Source organism: Hydra vulgaris, chromosome 08, assembly GCF_038396675.1.
Source record: "Hydra vulgaris chromosome 08, alternate assembly HydraT2T_AEP".
NCBI lineage: Eukaryota > Metazoa > Cnidaria > Hydrozoa > Anthoathecata > Hydridae > Hydra > Hydra vulgaris.
This window is the reverse complement of record NC_088927.1, coordinates 13,787,398-13,804,264: the sequence shown is the minus strand read 5'-3', so window position 1 is coordinate 13,804,264 and position 16,867 is coordinate 13,787,398. Positions and strand designations below refer to the sequence as shown.

General features: G+C 26.6%; 2 protein-coding genes across 5 annotated transcripts in view; one reads left to right on the top strand and one right to left on the bottom strand.

The window, feature by feature from the left end:
• Positions 1-16,867, bottom strand: part of LOC105845704 (leucine-rich repeat serine/threonine-protein kinase 2) — a 56,056-nt gene that overhangs the window by 16,603 nt on the left and 22,586 nt on the right. For all 4 annotated transcript variants that reach the window (XM_065803122.1, XM_065803121.1, XM_065803123.1 and 1 more), the window contains one exon: positions 12,655-12,933. In XM_065803122.1, coding sequence (XP_065659194.1) covers positions 12,655-12,933 — 279 coding nt within the window. The remainder of the gene's footprint in view (positions 1-12,654; positions 12,934-16,867) is intronic.
• Positions 4,461-6,498, top strand: LOC136083644 (uncharacterized). The gene is made up of 5 exons (XM_065803125.1): positions 4,461-4,557; positions 4,664-4,768; positions 4,939-5,059; positions 5,195-5,349; positions 5,730-6,498. The coding sequence occupies exons 1-5, from the start codon at positions 4,504-4,506 to the stop codon at positions 6,318-6,320; spliced, it is 1,026 nt and encodes a 341-aa protein (XP_065659197.1). The 5' UTR covers positions 4,461-4,503; the 3' UTR covers positions 6,321-6,498.

Here is a 16,867-nt window from a genome sequence, read left to right as displayed (position 1 = left end):
CTAATCCTGAAGAATGGGTATGGAAAAAAGAAAACAATGCTCTTATAACAACTGGTAATGATGTAGTACCTAAATGTTATAAGACGCAATTGAAAAATGTATTCAAAAAAGCGCATTTCCACTTGTGGTGGTTGTTGAGGAGAAAGTTGTCCCAACAAAGAGGTGATTTTAATATAACTAAAACATTTGGTTTGATGCAATTTGCTACCATTTTTTAATATGAATGGAGCATCCCATAATGGTAAATTTAAAATAATTTATCATATTTAATTAAATCATATTATTTTATAAGAAAGACGAACTTTGAAAATGCATGATGATGGTATCAACTTTGAATACTTTGACAACACAGATGACATTAGAAACATATTTGAAGATTTATTTGATTAATTTTTTACTCATAAGTTAACCATATTGTTTTAAATAACTTTTATTCTAGATTTTATCTGAAAGCATGTTTTTTTTATTATAAGTACATACTAAACAAATAATAAAAAGCAATAAATACGGAAGAATCTTTTTACTTAATGTGTTTTGTATAATTTTTTTCATAGGCATAATAAATCATGTTTTCTAAAGATATTGTTTTTAACTTATAGTTCTTATACGAATATGAATCAGCATTATATTAACTTTCTAACGATATATGAAAAGTACATTTTTCACAAAAAAAATTTTTTGACCATAAAAACTATTACCCTTTTTTAATTAGACTTAAAAGAGCATCTTCGGGTGGTCCAAATAACGGGGCTTTTTTTATAGTGACTTATAATATATTTATGTTCAAAGTTTCAGCTTCATAATATTTTATTCCTGGTTGTATCAAAATTCTACCGGACTATAATAGTATGTAAAACTTTGATATCTTATATTGAAAAGTATGACTAAGTTTGAATAATTATAGACAGTATATATATATATATATATATATATATATATACATATATATATATATATATATACATATATATATATATATATATATATATATATATATGTATATATATATACATATGTATATATATATATACGTGTGTGTGTGTGTGTGTGTGTGTGTGTGTGTGTGTGTGTGTGTGTGTGTGTGTGTGTGTGTGTGTGTGTGTGTGTGTGAGTGTGATTATTTATGTATATATATTATTAATAGACAGAATAAAAACTAGATAAGTGTTTTTACTAATTTATTATTGCTCTGTGAGCAATAAAAATTAAAAACGTTAAAAGTAATTGTTGTAACTTTTTTATCGCGATGATATTTCTAATCTTTTTATAACGACTATATTTAACGTAATTTTACGCTAAACTTTTTATTTAAATATTTAGCAACATGAAAAAAGTTCATCAATCCTTAACTACAAATTTTTTGCAGATGTTTCTAACAAAAATTCAGTAAAAAACTCTATAAAAATCTTTTTTACAAGAGACATTTATATTCTGTACTCTTTGATAACAAAAATATTAACACATTTTTTTCGAGATATTATATAAAAATACACAAACAATTCATTTTTATTGTACTTAAAATTACTTCTTCAATAATTATTATTCTTTGCTTTTCTTACTAATTAAAGGTATATGGATATCTTTAAATTTAAGATATACGGAAGGGGGGGGGGGAGGCTGATGCTTTTCGAATTGAAACTATCACAGAAAAAGAGAAGATTTATGTTATTAAAATCATATGTAATTTGCGTGATCTTCATCAAATTAAAACTTTATCCAAAACCAATGGTGCCATAAGGGCAGCTGCCTACGGTTTATAAATGGCACAAGTCATGTTATAACATTTTATCATGTTATTATATTTTATTTAAGTTGGTATATAAATAAAAATAAACATTGTTCAATAAATTAATTAAATTTTTTCTTAACAAAGATTATATGTTTTAAGAATAACTAACAAAAGAGTTTGCATAATTAAGACTTTTATATTTAATTTAATTTTTTTTTTAATTTAATATAATTAAAAAAAAAAATTAAAAAAAATATCAAAAATTTAATCGTGAAAAACGATTCTTCTCTACAGCTCTGTGTTTCTTAGTAATTTGTTTAAATGTAAAACATTTTTACGATAACGTAAATTATTTATGCATTAAATTTCTGGCGAACGCGCTCTAACTATGTATCAAAAATATGCTCAAATCAGACATTAAACTTTTTCATATTTTTACATCAATGCAAGTGAAAACGCAAAACAACTTATATTTAAAAAATACTTGAAAACCCAAATTATTCTATTCTGCTATTCAAAACAAAATCGCTGTTTAAATTATTTAACAAGGGTTTTGTTTATCAATATGTTAATATTTTTGTTTACTACCAAAATTGTTAAAAAATAAAAAAAATCATTATTTTTTTTATTCGATAACGATTCAATAACAATAATTATTCAAAAACTAATTTCAGAAATAATGAAATATATATATATATATATATATATATATATATATATATATATATATATATATATATATATATATATATATATTAGACTGCTTCATTTTGGGGTCATGAAAAAATTTAAAGTACCATGGAGTTTTATCTGCTGCGCAGACCCCTATTTTATTAGTAGATTTTTTTTTTTTTTGAGTTTTAACCACTTTTAGGGGTTGCTCAAGTGCCCTAATGGTCTAATTTTAGACTTATTTACTCTTTTTTAAGCTTATTTTCAACACGTTTGAGAGGGTTCTAAAACTCAAAATAATTCTATTTTTTTTCTCTCCAGAGTTTCTTCTAAGTTAATAGAAAAAAAAAAAAATGCATGGTAATTTAATTTGCTTAAAATATTTTGTCTAAACCTAACTAAAAAATTGCATAGTTATGCGGATTTTTACCAATTTTTACGCTTCGCATTTACTTTAATACTTTAGCGTACTCGCTTAAACACGTTATGCGAATTACTTTTTAGCAAAGACGATATTTAATTTTCATTTAAAAACGCGGGAAATAATTATTGATAATTTTCATGATACACTTACTTCATATGCTTATTAGAGCTATTTACTACAGTTTTATTCATGTCGGGAAAAAGTAAGAAAAAAGTTAATTTTTTAGTTGGGGAATCCAGGTCATCCTTACCAAAAGACAAATTTTCTACAGAGCAAGAGGTTTTGCAATACTTCTTGCATTTAAAGGAGAAGCATCCAAAACAAAAAGAAAGTAGAATTATCCACTGTCCGTTGACAAAACACTTTGAAATCAGATGCCATAATGAAAAGTCTTTATGCTGCACTCTTTCAAAGTTAATTGCACCTTGGTTGAAGGGTGGATTTCAGATTTTGCAATTACAAATAATTAGGTAGGTACCAGACTGTATTTGTTTTTGTTTTATTTGTATATTATTAGAGGAAAACAATTAATATAACAAATATCTGCTGTTAAATAAATTAATTAACAGAAATAGATGTGTTGTAAAATGTTCAGAACCTACAAATCACATTTTTTAGTAAAAAGATAGAGAAGCTGATCCTAACTTGGAAACTGTTAAAAAAAAACAAATCAAGACAAACTTTATCAGAAATTGAAAAAAGGAGGAAATTTTTAACTCAGATGAAAAGGATCTTTTGGATTGCACCTGAGCTCGATACTCTGGTTGCAATCATTAAAGCTGATAAGAAAAGAAGTTGTCGAGACAAGACTGAAGATATTGCTTTTTTATTAGACCAATTAGGAGATAGAAAAACAAGAATAGGTGGATTAGACACAAGGTACATTTCCTCTGTTAACAGGAGTTTATCCAAGTTTGAAATGAGATCAAGTTTGAATGAAACCATGTCAGAGAGTGAATTCAGCTCAAATGGATCCGATAAAAATGAAGATAATGATGATTTCCCGTATCCAGATCCAGAGTTAAAGAAGAAAGTCAAAAAACCAGATACTGTTCTACTTCCAAAAGATATTCTCAAGAGAACTGCTGATACTGCTGTTGGGGAAGGATTAAGTCATAGGCAGCATACTGCCATGGTTAATAGTATAATTGCTAAATCAGGTGGAAATATAGATGAATTTAAATGTTCAACCTCTACAGCATTAAGAGCAGCAGATAAAGTCATTTATGATGAATCAAAGAGGATCAAGGACCATTTGAGAAATTTCAGAAATAATAATAAGAACATTTTAGTTCAACTCCATTTTGATGGAAAAGTATGTCATGAATATCCTGATGGGAAAAAATCAGAAAAAGATCGATTAGCAATATTAATAAACGGTAACATGGAAACGCACCTGTTGGGAATTCCAGCTATTTCTTCCGGAACTGGCGAAAATCAAAAAAATGCGATCAGAGATATCTTGAATTGCTTTGACCTTACAAACAGTATACAAGCTGTTACATTTGATACAACCAGAATCAACACTGGAAACAAAAATGGAGCTGTTTCTTTACTGGTAAATGAAGTTTTTTAGTGACCAGTTTTATCTATTGCATGCCGACATCATATAAACGAGCTACACATAACACATTTCTGGAAAAATTATCTAAGTAGTGCTACTTCTGGACCAGATAATATGCTGTTTAAAATATTAAAATCAACATGGAATGATCTTGATGTAGAGAACCAGGTAGGGTTTTACAAAATTGGTTAACATTTTTGTAAAATATTATTGTACCCTAGTATTTCTTCAATTTTGAGCTCTTTGATTTTTTTTTGACATTTTAAATAAAAAGGTGTTGAGAAGATTGACTATTCCAGATGAAACATGGCTTGGTCATCAAAAGCATGAAAGCATAACGTTCTGCAGAAATATTATCACCCATGGGTCTCTGAAAAAGGTAGCCCGATGACTAGATGTTTTAATATGTAGTTATGTATACAATATGTACTATGAAGTAGTAATATATCCTAGATTTTTCTTGTTTAATTCTATTATTCTTTATAAGACAAAAGTATACATACCTATGTTTATTGCATTATACCAATATACTTCTGGTTTAATTTTTAGGATGGGGCTACAAGGAAGGACTACATTGAGCTGACAGAGCTTACACTTATGGTGCTTTCTGAGGAAAAGTACAAGTTTCGTACACCCGGAGCAATTCATCATGCCCGTTTTATGGCAAAAGGTAGAGAGTTTTAGGTTTATGATAGGAAAAAGTCCAAAGTTAAAAATTATAGCTTCATAGCAAAAAAAAATGAATTTGTTATACATGATCAAATATTTAGCTTTTCAAAAAAAATAAAAATGTATATTTTTATAGGTATCTACTACCTAAAGCTCCAGCTTATGATGGATGCAATACCCAGTCTGACAAATCGACTGAAAAATGAAATTACTGAAGTGGCAACTTTTGTGGCTGTTTTCTATACTACCTGGTTTCTCAAAGCTGAACTATCTGCTGTGGCTCCTCGTCAGGTAGGTACCAAGTTAACAAGTATGATATATATATATATATATATATATATATATATATATATATATATATATATATATATATATATATATATATATATATATATATGTATATATATATATATATATTTATATATATATATATATATATATATATATATATATATATATATATATATATATATATATATATATACATATATATACATATATATACATATATATATATATATATATATATATATATATATATATATATATATATATATATATATATATATATATAAGGATTCTATTATAAATAAAAAGTTTTGATTAAAAGTTTCTAAAATATAAATTTTTTTAAGGTAAGCTAGTTACTTAACAATTTTTTGTTTATCCAGGATATGAGAGCTCTTTGGCAAATGAATAGGTTTAAGGAGTACAATTTGATTGGGGCAGAATCAGTCATTGAATCAATCAAACGGCACACATGGTTTCTGGACCCTTACCTTGTTGTTCTTGCCTTAGCTGATGAAAACTGTGAAGAAAGAGGTGAAATTGCTCAAAAATTATACAGCTTTGAATTTCGTAGCTTAGATAAATATTCGTTAGCCCGAATAAAAGCTAACATGGAGGTCCTCAATTCTTTAGACTTCAGTGGACCGAAGCCACCAAGCTTAGTTGAATTGGTCACAGAAAATTCGTGGCTTTTGTTCCTTATGATAGGGCAGAGTAAAAGTGACTGTCAATGGATGAAAACCCCGCCAGAGTATTGGACTTGTAACGATTTCTACTTAAAATTTAAAGATGCTATTTTTAATCTTGCAGTTGTTAATGATTGCTCTGAAAGAACTGTTAAACTCATAAAGGACAACATTGATATTGCCAGAAAGGAAGAAAAAAGACAAGATTCACTTTTATTCATGCACAATTACAAAAGGAAGTATGTAGGAAAAAGAAAAACCTCCAAGAAAAACAAAAAAACAATATAAAAATATTGCATAATATTTGTAAAAAATAACACTATTATTAAGAAATATATAAAATCAAATCGCTAGACGTTTTATGACTTTACATATCAACAAAGTTATTACGTTGCGTAAAAATTGGAAAAAATTGCACTAAATTTGGGATTTTATAAATAGATTTGCATGAAATATTTCAGATAAATAAAAATACCATGCATTTTTATTTGTTTTTTCTAACTTAGAAGAAACTCTGGAAAGAAAAAAAATTTAATTATTTTGAGTTTTAGAACTTGCTCAAATATGCCAAAAATAGGCTTAAAAAGGTCTAAATTCAGGCAATTGGGGCACTTGAGCAACCCCTAAAAATGGTCAAAATTGAAAAAAAAAAAATTCTATTAATAAAATAGGGGTCTGCGCAGCAGATAAGACTCCATGGTACTTTAAATTTTTTCATGACCCCAAAATGAAGCAGTCTAATATATATATATTACTAAATAATATTGTAACTAAAATTAATATTAGAATAAAAATTGAAAACAAACTATTCAAAATATATCTACATTTACAACGATTATACATTATTTTAGTTATTTGAGTTAATTGTTAAATTGATTTGCAGTTATTTATTTATTTTGGTAGTTAAAACACTTAACATCTATAAAAAAAAATAAAGATAATTTTATGACGTCAAATATCGCATTAAGCTAATGTATTAAGCATTTTTTATTTAAAACAAGGCCTGTAATATTTATATAAAATTATATATATTTATATAAAATATATATAAAATTAAGTTGAATTTTGCAGAATAAATTGTTAATTGAATAAATGCAATGCAAAATGAAAATAAACAAAAAAATTAAAACTTATCAGTAATTGTTAATATTCAACAAAATGATAGTTATAAAAATTTAAATGACTAGAATGCTATAATATCAAGCCCTGCTTGTATTCTTCTTGGCATACTATGCATTAATGTTTTACAAAATTATGGTGTAATTTTATAATTAAAAGTTTTCTACTAGAATTTTTGCGAATTGCTGAGTCTTGCACATTTAAAGCATTTTGCACAGCACATCTCCATATTGTTAACTGTTTTGATATATTACTTTGAGAATAAACCTCTTTAATGACATAATAAATGGTGATAGACTTATTTTTCCTTTTACAAAGTTATTAACATCACGCTTTCTACTCTAATATCTAATCTAATATCACTCCTAAAAGTATCCTAATAATATCAATCCTAGCTAATATCACTCTTTAGAATATCCTAATAATATTATTCTTAGATAATATCATTCCTATTACAACCTGAAGGTGTGAAATAAATCAAAATATTCTCAAAAATAAAAAATTATTCGCATTCAAGGTAATACTTATATATTAAAGGTAATAAAACTTATATATTATAAATAAATATATATAAAGAAATTTTAAAAAACGTATCCCTAAAAAAACTTGATTAAATTAGAATTTTTTACTTTTTTTTGTGTTATGTAGTATAACACTGAAAATTTAAATCTGTCGCAAAATTAAAACTTTTATATTGTTATATTGGATTTGTTTTGATCTGCATAGCTATTCTTGTTTTTGATTGATCATTATTTCATCGTAAGCCATATAGTTTAAGTTTAATCTGTTGCAAAATTAAAAATTTTATATTGTTATTTAAAAGCTTTGGCATATAAAATTGGCCGAATGGTCAAACACAAGCAGTGGATGCCTGAGGGAAGAAATGAAGTACATTAGAATAAAGGAGAATTATTTTTTGAAAAAACCATATTTTGACAGTTGTCAAGACAAAAATAAAGATTAATAGAGAAATATTTAAAAATAAATAAGACAGACAATGCACCCAAACAGTACTAACAATAATAAAAAAAAATTATTTTATAAACACTAAGATGAACAAAGATATACAACAAAGATATCACCAAACAAAAACTTATAAAACAAAAAATTGATTACAAAATAAAAAGTATGCATACAACAATGTAAGGCCTCAGAATGGAAAAAAACATTAATGCTGATGTGTAAACATAATTTGTGTAGTGATTAAGTAATAAACATCTCCTTGTTGCAAAATTAAAACTTTTATATTGTTATATTGGATTTGTTTTGATCTGCATAGTTATATTTTATATATTTAGTATTTTATCTTCCATAATTTCTACTTAATTTAAAAAGAATGTTTTTCTTGAATTCATATATATATATATATATATATATATATATATATATATATATATATATATATATATATATATAAAAACACAGAGGTTTTAAAAAAGTAGCTAAAGCGATCATATTACCCAGATCACTTAATATGAGCATTTTAAATTAGCTCAAAAAAATAATATTAATTTATTAAAAAAATACCAACCTTACAAACAGAACTAAATATTGGAATATAATGATTCGTTATTAACATAACTTGGTTATGTTTTTTTTTATTAGATATACTTACAACAACTTTTTTTTATATACAAAATATTTCTACGTATCAACAAAACAAATATCACAAAGCATTATATAAAATAGTTTTTCCATTTAAAGAGTCTTTTGACGCAGAAAATTTTCAACATTTTTTAAATCTGAAAAACACATGCATAGGTTTAAATCTGAAAAACACATGCATAGGTTTAAATCTGAAAAACACATGCATAGGTTTAAATCTGAAAAACACATGCATAGGTTTAAATCTGAAAAACACATGCATAGGTTTAAATCTGAAAAACACATGCATAGGTTTAAATCTGAAAAACACATGCATAGGTTTAAATCTGAAAAACACATGCATAGGTTTAAATCTGAAAAACACATGCATAGGTTTAAATCTGAAAAACACATGCATAGGTTTAAATCTGAAAAACACATGCATAGGTTTAAATCTGAAAAACACATGCATAGGTTTAAATCTGAAAAACACAGGCTTAAAAAAAGGATTGTTTTTACTATTCTTTTAGATAAATGGCAAAAAATAAATACAATAGTCAATAATAGACAATAGTCACAAGAATACGATTTAGGCGTTCAGAGTTACGTTTCCTTAAAGCATTTAAATCTCTGGGGACATGGTCTTCAAGATTTTTTACATTATCGGCAACTTCTCCCTGTATTTCAAAATAAGAAAAGCACGTACATACCATTGGTATTAGAGAGGTTAGTGAAAATATCGTCACCGCATATATTCGTTCGTTGCCAGTATTTTTATCAAAAATAAGTTTGCTGGTACCACTTTCATGAGATGCATGCGTTGTATTATTATATTTCAGACATTTTTATATATATAAAAGAACAATAAAATACCAATTAAATTTGACATTACCTACAACTGTAACAACAACAAAAAAAACTATATACAAAAATACAATACAGTGTTAGCTTAGATAACATTAAAGTTGCAGATAACAAAATAGTTTTTGTGGTGACATTTTGATATTAGTTCATTTCTTTTATTCAATAGTTTCAAAGATAATATAATGATATGGTATTTTTTGGTTAAAAAAAGATTACATAACTTTCCTCTAGGTTTAAATGGCCCTATCGATAATCTTCCACATAAAAATAGGAAAATTCCTTTTTTTTAATTACCCAGATATATAAGGAAAGTGCTGTGGAATTTGCTTTTTTTCTTTTGTATTGTAAGGAGTTTTCATGTTTGTACTAGCGATCTTAAAAGGTGTGCTTCGTTTAACCAATATAATTAAAATTATTATCCTGTGGTGATGTTTTTAGGCTGCAGAGGTAAATATTTTTACTAATACACATAACTTGAAAAAGACATTGCAAAGATTGCTATCACCCACTGACAGATTCAAACTACACAATCCTGGAGCTGTTCATCATAACAGATTTATGGACAAAGTTTATTTTACCTAAAATTATTTCTACTCAGAAAAAATCCCTGAAATCAATGAATAGAGCAGAGATGAAATCAAAGAAATAATAAAATTCCTTTTGATATTTAGTATAGTAGAATGCTTTCTTAGAGTGGAGCTAAGTTCAGCTACACTAAGTTCAGCTACACAGGTACAGGGTATGAATAATTGTTTGAAAATAAATATATATTTTTTAATCAATACATAAAATAGCTATGTTATGTTTTTAAATTAAACATTGATAAATCTAAGCATTAACTATTTGGATATGAAAGCATACAGGCAGATAAAAAGATTTAAGGAATGGAATAAAGTTGGGGCTTAAGCTGTTTCTAAATCCATACTGCAACATACTTGGTACCTTGACCCATATTTAGTCACTATAGCAAACGCAGATCAGAAATGTAAAGAATGTGAACCTTGTAATGATATGGCTAAGAGACTTATTGGTTTCAAACGAGCTTTTATAGAGGAATATTCCTTAGAAAGACAGATGTTGGATAAAGATACTCTAATGAGCTTAAACTTTTCACAAAAAAAACCTCCCAGTTTAGTTTTACTATTTACAGACACCTCATGGATTGCGTTTGAGATGCTTTGTCATGGAAAAGCTGAAATTCAATTGATGAAGTTTCCTCCAGAGTATTGGATTTTAAATGATTTCTATCAATAATTTGAAACAGCTATCATGAATCTTGTTGTTGTGAATAATTGTTCAGAGAACAGACAAATTAGTTCAATAACTTGTTGACAAAGCACATTCAGAAGAGAAAAGATAAGATCATTTCCTTTTACTAATGTGTACAAGCAAAAACGATAGAAAAAAGTAGGACTGAAGCAACACTTAATAGTATTATTTAATAGCTACTTTTTGATCTAATTTACTTTGTAAATTTTAAATTTTTGTTTTGTATAGGTACTAAAGTTTTTTTTATTGTATCATGAATTCCTTTACTCCATTTTAATACTTTATATTGACTATTAGTACAAATTTTCACTGCACATTGAGTAGATATTTTTCATTAATTTTCTCTAGAAGATTGTTTGTTTACCTCCCATAAGTTTGCACATGACAACTCAAAATATTGCGGATATCAATTATCCAAATCAGAAAACCGTGTATTGAAGATTTTTTTAAAAATGTTTCAACATTTAAAAAAAACTGACAAAACTTGAACCAAAAAATTTGTAAAAGCATTTAATAAAAAACATATTTAAAAAAATTGTAAAAAAACAACAAAAACAAAGAACTTTAGAACAAGCTTTAGTAGTTTAGTTAAAATAAATTTTATATTTTTTTATTTAAAATAAAATGTTTTATAATACGAAATATTTTTTTAGTTGCATTTTTAACTTAGTAAATTTTTACCTAAAGTAAACTTAGTATCTAAAATACAACTTAATCAAGGTAAAAATAATAGATACACATTATTTAAAACTTAAACTAAATCTTTTTTAATAGACAGGAGCTATTTCAGTGCCAGAAGCAGTCAAGTCAAGTGCTGCAACTGATGGGGTAAAATATATCTATATCTAAATATTGAATTTATGATGTCTATCACCCGCCCAAATATTAAACTGCCAATCTTTTTATTTTTGTTAGAAAATGTATTTTAAAAAAAGTTTAAAGTGAAAGAGTTAAGAGTACCAAATTTTGAATTTTTTTGGTTTTTGAATTTTAACTTTAAAGGGTGGAAATTTGACTGAAAATATTTTGAGAAAATTTGAAATTCTTTTGTTAATTCATAAGGAAGGTATCAGTTAAATTGCTAAAAACAACTTTATGACTTTTATCAACTTTTAACTTTTTATCATTTTTGATAACTAGTTGATAAAGTTGTTTTTAACTTTATGACTAGTTAATGTTTTGAATCATGCTCGCATTAAGAAAAATTTATAAAAAAATTGTTACTTAGACCCTCCCTCCTAACCTTTTAACTTTTTTTTGTACACAGGAGGTGTAGTTACATCACATACCACAGGAGGCATAATTACATCACTTACAACATGGCGTATGGCACTATTTTTTGACAAAGTAAACTAAAAACCTGCATTCATCCTGAGAGCAATTTTTAAACTTTTCAAATTGGAAAAAAAGTTTCACAAAGAAGAAGAGTAACAAAGGAGCTTGTTAATTATGGAAATAAGAAGAAACACAATACAAAATAATATTTACCAAATAATAAATCATAAAATAATAAATCATAATAAAATAATAAAAAATGATACAAAACATTACAGTGTAAAACTAAAAAAACTATTGTATCTGAAATTAATATATATATATATATATATATATATATATATATATATATATATATATATATATATATATATATATATATATATATATATATATATATATATATATATATATATATAAATATATATATATATATATATATATATATATATATATATATATATATATATTAATTTCAGTACAAAATCTCATTAAAAAAGAACAACACTACCTGTGTCTAACAAAACTTTAACAGATGCCTGGAAATCTTCATCTTGAAACTTATCAGCATTACATTTTAATGATTTGCCTAACATTATAAACTCAGTCCGACTAATAATTGGAATCTCTCCATTTGATTCTTTTATGATTCTTATTTTAATGATCTCTGCCTCTAATTTCTGATAAATCTGTGGAACCAGCATGCCCATTATTTTATTATTGCCTGGCTTTCCATCAAACGTCATACATTCTGCCATATGATAAATCTGCTCTTTAAGTGCCTTAATGTCTTAAATATTATCAAAATATAAAATTAAATCTATATAAATATATATATATATATATATATATATATATATATATATATATATATATATATATATATATATATATATATATATATATATATATATATGTATATATATATATATATATTATATATGTAAATTATGTTAGTGTATTTTACAAATAGAGTGCTCAATGTTCTTAAAGAACAGAGCAATAATTAATTAGTAAAAAACACTTATCTAACTTTTATCTTCGACTTGAAGTTTCACCATTGCTGGATCATCAGGAAGAGTTCCTGATGAACTCTTCCTGATGATCCAGCAATGGTGAAACTTCAAGTCGAAGATAAAAGTTAGATAAGTGTTTTTTACTAATTAATTATATATATATATGTGTGTGTGTGTGTATATATATATATATTTATATTTGTATATGTATATATATATATATATATATATATATATATATATATATATATATATATATATATATATATATATGTATATTTCATTTGTATATATATATATTTTTTTATAAATATATATATAAATATACATATTTATATACATACATACATATATATATATATATATATATATATATATATATATATATATATATATATATATATATATATATATATATCTTATACTGCTAATTTAGGTGAGCATCATACTGAAATAACCTGCTGCCTTCAGTACATACTTCGACTGACAAATAACCTGAATTGCAGTGGAGTGCTGCTACATCGACTGAGGGTTTGGGAAGGGTCAGCAATCTTTTCATTCATTATTTTTTGTTTTCTTTTTTTTCTAAAAAAGCTGTATCAATTTAGATGAGCAAAAAAAGTGAACAAATGCTGACATAAATATGCTATAGTAGATATATACATATATATATATATATATATATATATATATATATATATATATATATATATATATATATATATATATATATATATATATTAGGGTGTCCCAAAAATATATCATAAATCAAATTTTAATGTGCGCAATACTACATTTAGCATAATTTTATCCATAAAGAAAAACAAAAAAAAATTAAGTTTTTAGCTCAAGCGGAAGGTTATTTAGGTGAATTCACTTTTAATTTATTAAGTAAAATTCGACTTAATAATAACTTAGTTCATATTATTCGAATTACAATTGTTACCGAAGCAAACAAAAAAATTGCTGCGTGTTAAACAAACAAATATGCTTGTCGTAAAATTCTTAAGTAAATTTTTTTACAAAATAAATCATCAATTTTAAGGAGAAATTTGTTTTAAATGCAACAAAATGAACAGCAAATAATTTTTAAAATGCAGGCGCATGCGCAGATACAGCATTTTTTAACCTTTGAATTTAATTTTCAGACATAGAACAAACTCCAAACATATATGTTTATACTTATGTTAAATAAGGATGCTTTGCAAAAAATTACAATGATTGGATCCTGGGAACAAAAAGCCCTAAAGTTTTAGCTACAACTGCCCTAAACGTAAGAGCAACAAGGTGATACGTAATTTTTTTTACTATTCTCAACTAAATCTATATTCGTCAATAAAATTTAAAATTGACACAAAAATCCCTTAACGTTCGAAAACTATGAGATAAAAGTTTGACCTTTTCAACATCAAAAAATCACTTTTTTCAAACATCAAAAAATAATATAACATAATGTAAAATAACATAAACCAATATTATTAATACAAATAATATTTAACTAAATAATTTTTAAATCTTTCTTTGTAGCGTTCTTTGAAACCGTTTTACGGCTCTTCTGAACTACCTAAATTACAAATACATAAATTTATAAAAAGTACTACATATACATTAACAACCATTATTATTAATAACAACTAAAAATCACATTTATATTTCGTATTATTGAAGAAAATACCTGGAGAGTATCCTGAAGCCTGTCTTCATTGTGTGTTCTCTCTATGAAATCTTGAATTAACTTAATGTGGCGTTCTGCACGGTCATTTACAACTGCAAGTGCTCTTACACACTTTGAAAAGTAAGTAAAAGACTGGGAAACTTCCTCATTTTCACATGCATCGATGCCTTTTTCTTTCCATAGCAGAATTTCCTTCTTGGAGATCTCCAATAGCAAGAACAAAAGGTAGGACTGCTTGTTGACAAAGCCTTCTAATTTTGATGTAGGAATAATTTCAACCTTAGTTTCAGGTCTCTTTTTAAACAGATTTTTAATTCTGGGATATCATAAGAAAGCAGTTTGTTTAACATGTTGGTCTTAACTTCGGTTTTCAGATCCTTATCAGCAAGAGCAAAAATGACTTGTTGCGGAGACAGATACCAAGTGTGACGCTTAAGACTTTGGTAAAGAACCTTTCCTATTGCTGCAAATTCTTTAAACTCGTCTACTGTTTGTAACTGAAAAGCAATATCGAACGCCATTAAATCATTTGAAGGTGCTTGAGAAGCATAAGGGCTTTTTAGAAAGAAGAGTCCATGAAAAAATACTATGTAGGTGGTTGCGACTTTCAGATGATTTATTGTATTTTTTCCAACTGTTTCGGAATCAGTAGGGTGGTACTTTTGAGTCATCTGAATAACCAGTAAATATATAGTCAGCCATAAACCTTGCTTCATGATGAGCTCCAGGCTGTTTAAATGAAAAGTTCGATAACTCAGCTCCTAGAAAAATTGCCATAGGCTCACAAAGATACTTGTAATCACCTCTCTGAAAAGTATTCTTATGAAGAGCTGTAATACAAAATCTTAAGTATCCAAGGCAAGTTTGAACAGTAATGAGCCGGGCCTGAAAGCATCTTGAGACCAGTCAAACTTTACAATTCTCTCATGTTTGTTTACATCTTCGTAAATCTGCGGCCATAGTTTTTGGAGAATTACATAAAGTTTTTTGCTGGGACTACTTGTAGGACCAAATATTTCTTTTATCACATGAGCCATGTGTCTTTCATAAATGTGATGTCTGCACATTAACCAGAGAACCGGTCTTTTAAGGGCATAGGAAATAATAATACTTACAGCACTTTTATTTTTACCAGTGTTACTGGATGTTGTGTCAGAACACAATCCAATAATCTGATCCGACATTTCATAGTATTCAAGCATTGTTTGAATTGCAATGGCTTGATCACTTCCCTTGGAGCTTTCGATTTTTAAGATGCCAAGAATAAAGTCTAGTGGACCAGACTCTGGTGAAGATGCGCTGATAGCAGTTCTATCCTCATATTTAGAAATTTCTTTTTCCCAATCGTATCTTTTTAAAATCTTGGTATCGAAATGTACCACAACTTTTAAACCTCTTATTTTATTAATGTTTTCCTCTCTAATTATCTGTGCCTCAGACTCCACAACATTATGAGTTTTCCTGTTTAGAGTTGATCTTGATATCGAGATATTATCAATATTAACTCCACCAGCCTTGTAAAGAGAAGACAAAAGACACATACCCGGCCTGACTCCAATTCCAAATCTGGTCATAATTGGAATCCAATTGTTAATAATATTTTCCATACTTAACTGAAGGCAAACTTTGATGTCACTCTGAAACCTTTTCTGTTTTTTCTGGACTTTAGCTGGAGGTAAATATAGTTCGTCGCACTCAGTTTGATTGTTTATCTGTGCTTGAAAAGTCACTTTTCAAATAGCTAATCTCCTTTTTCTTATTTTTATATCTATTTCTTTGGATTTTTTCCGACATCTTAATTATTTTTTCTTGTGCCCTGTGAGCATTTTCACAAAATTCATTGTCCATGTTCCCGAATTTGACCATATCCCCTCTCAGACAAAGCCTAGAGAATTTTATGTCTTCCTTCTTAGCCTCATCATCCCTATTTTTATCACTTTTTATTAAATCAAATATGTTTGTTTTATTAATAGAGAAGAGAGCACTGCTCTCTTTCAAAAAAGTGTTCACCTTCTTTTTGTAGCTACCCTCTG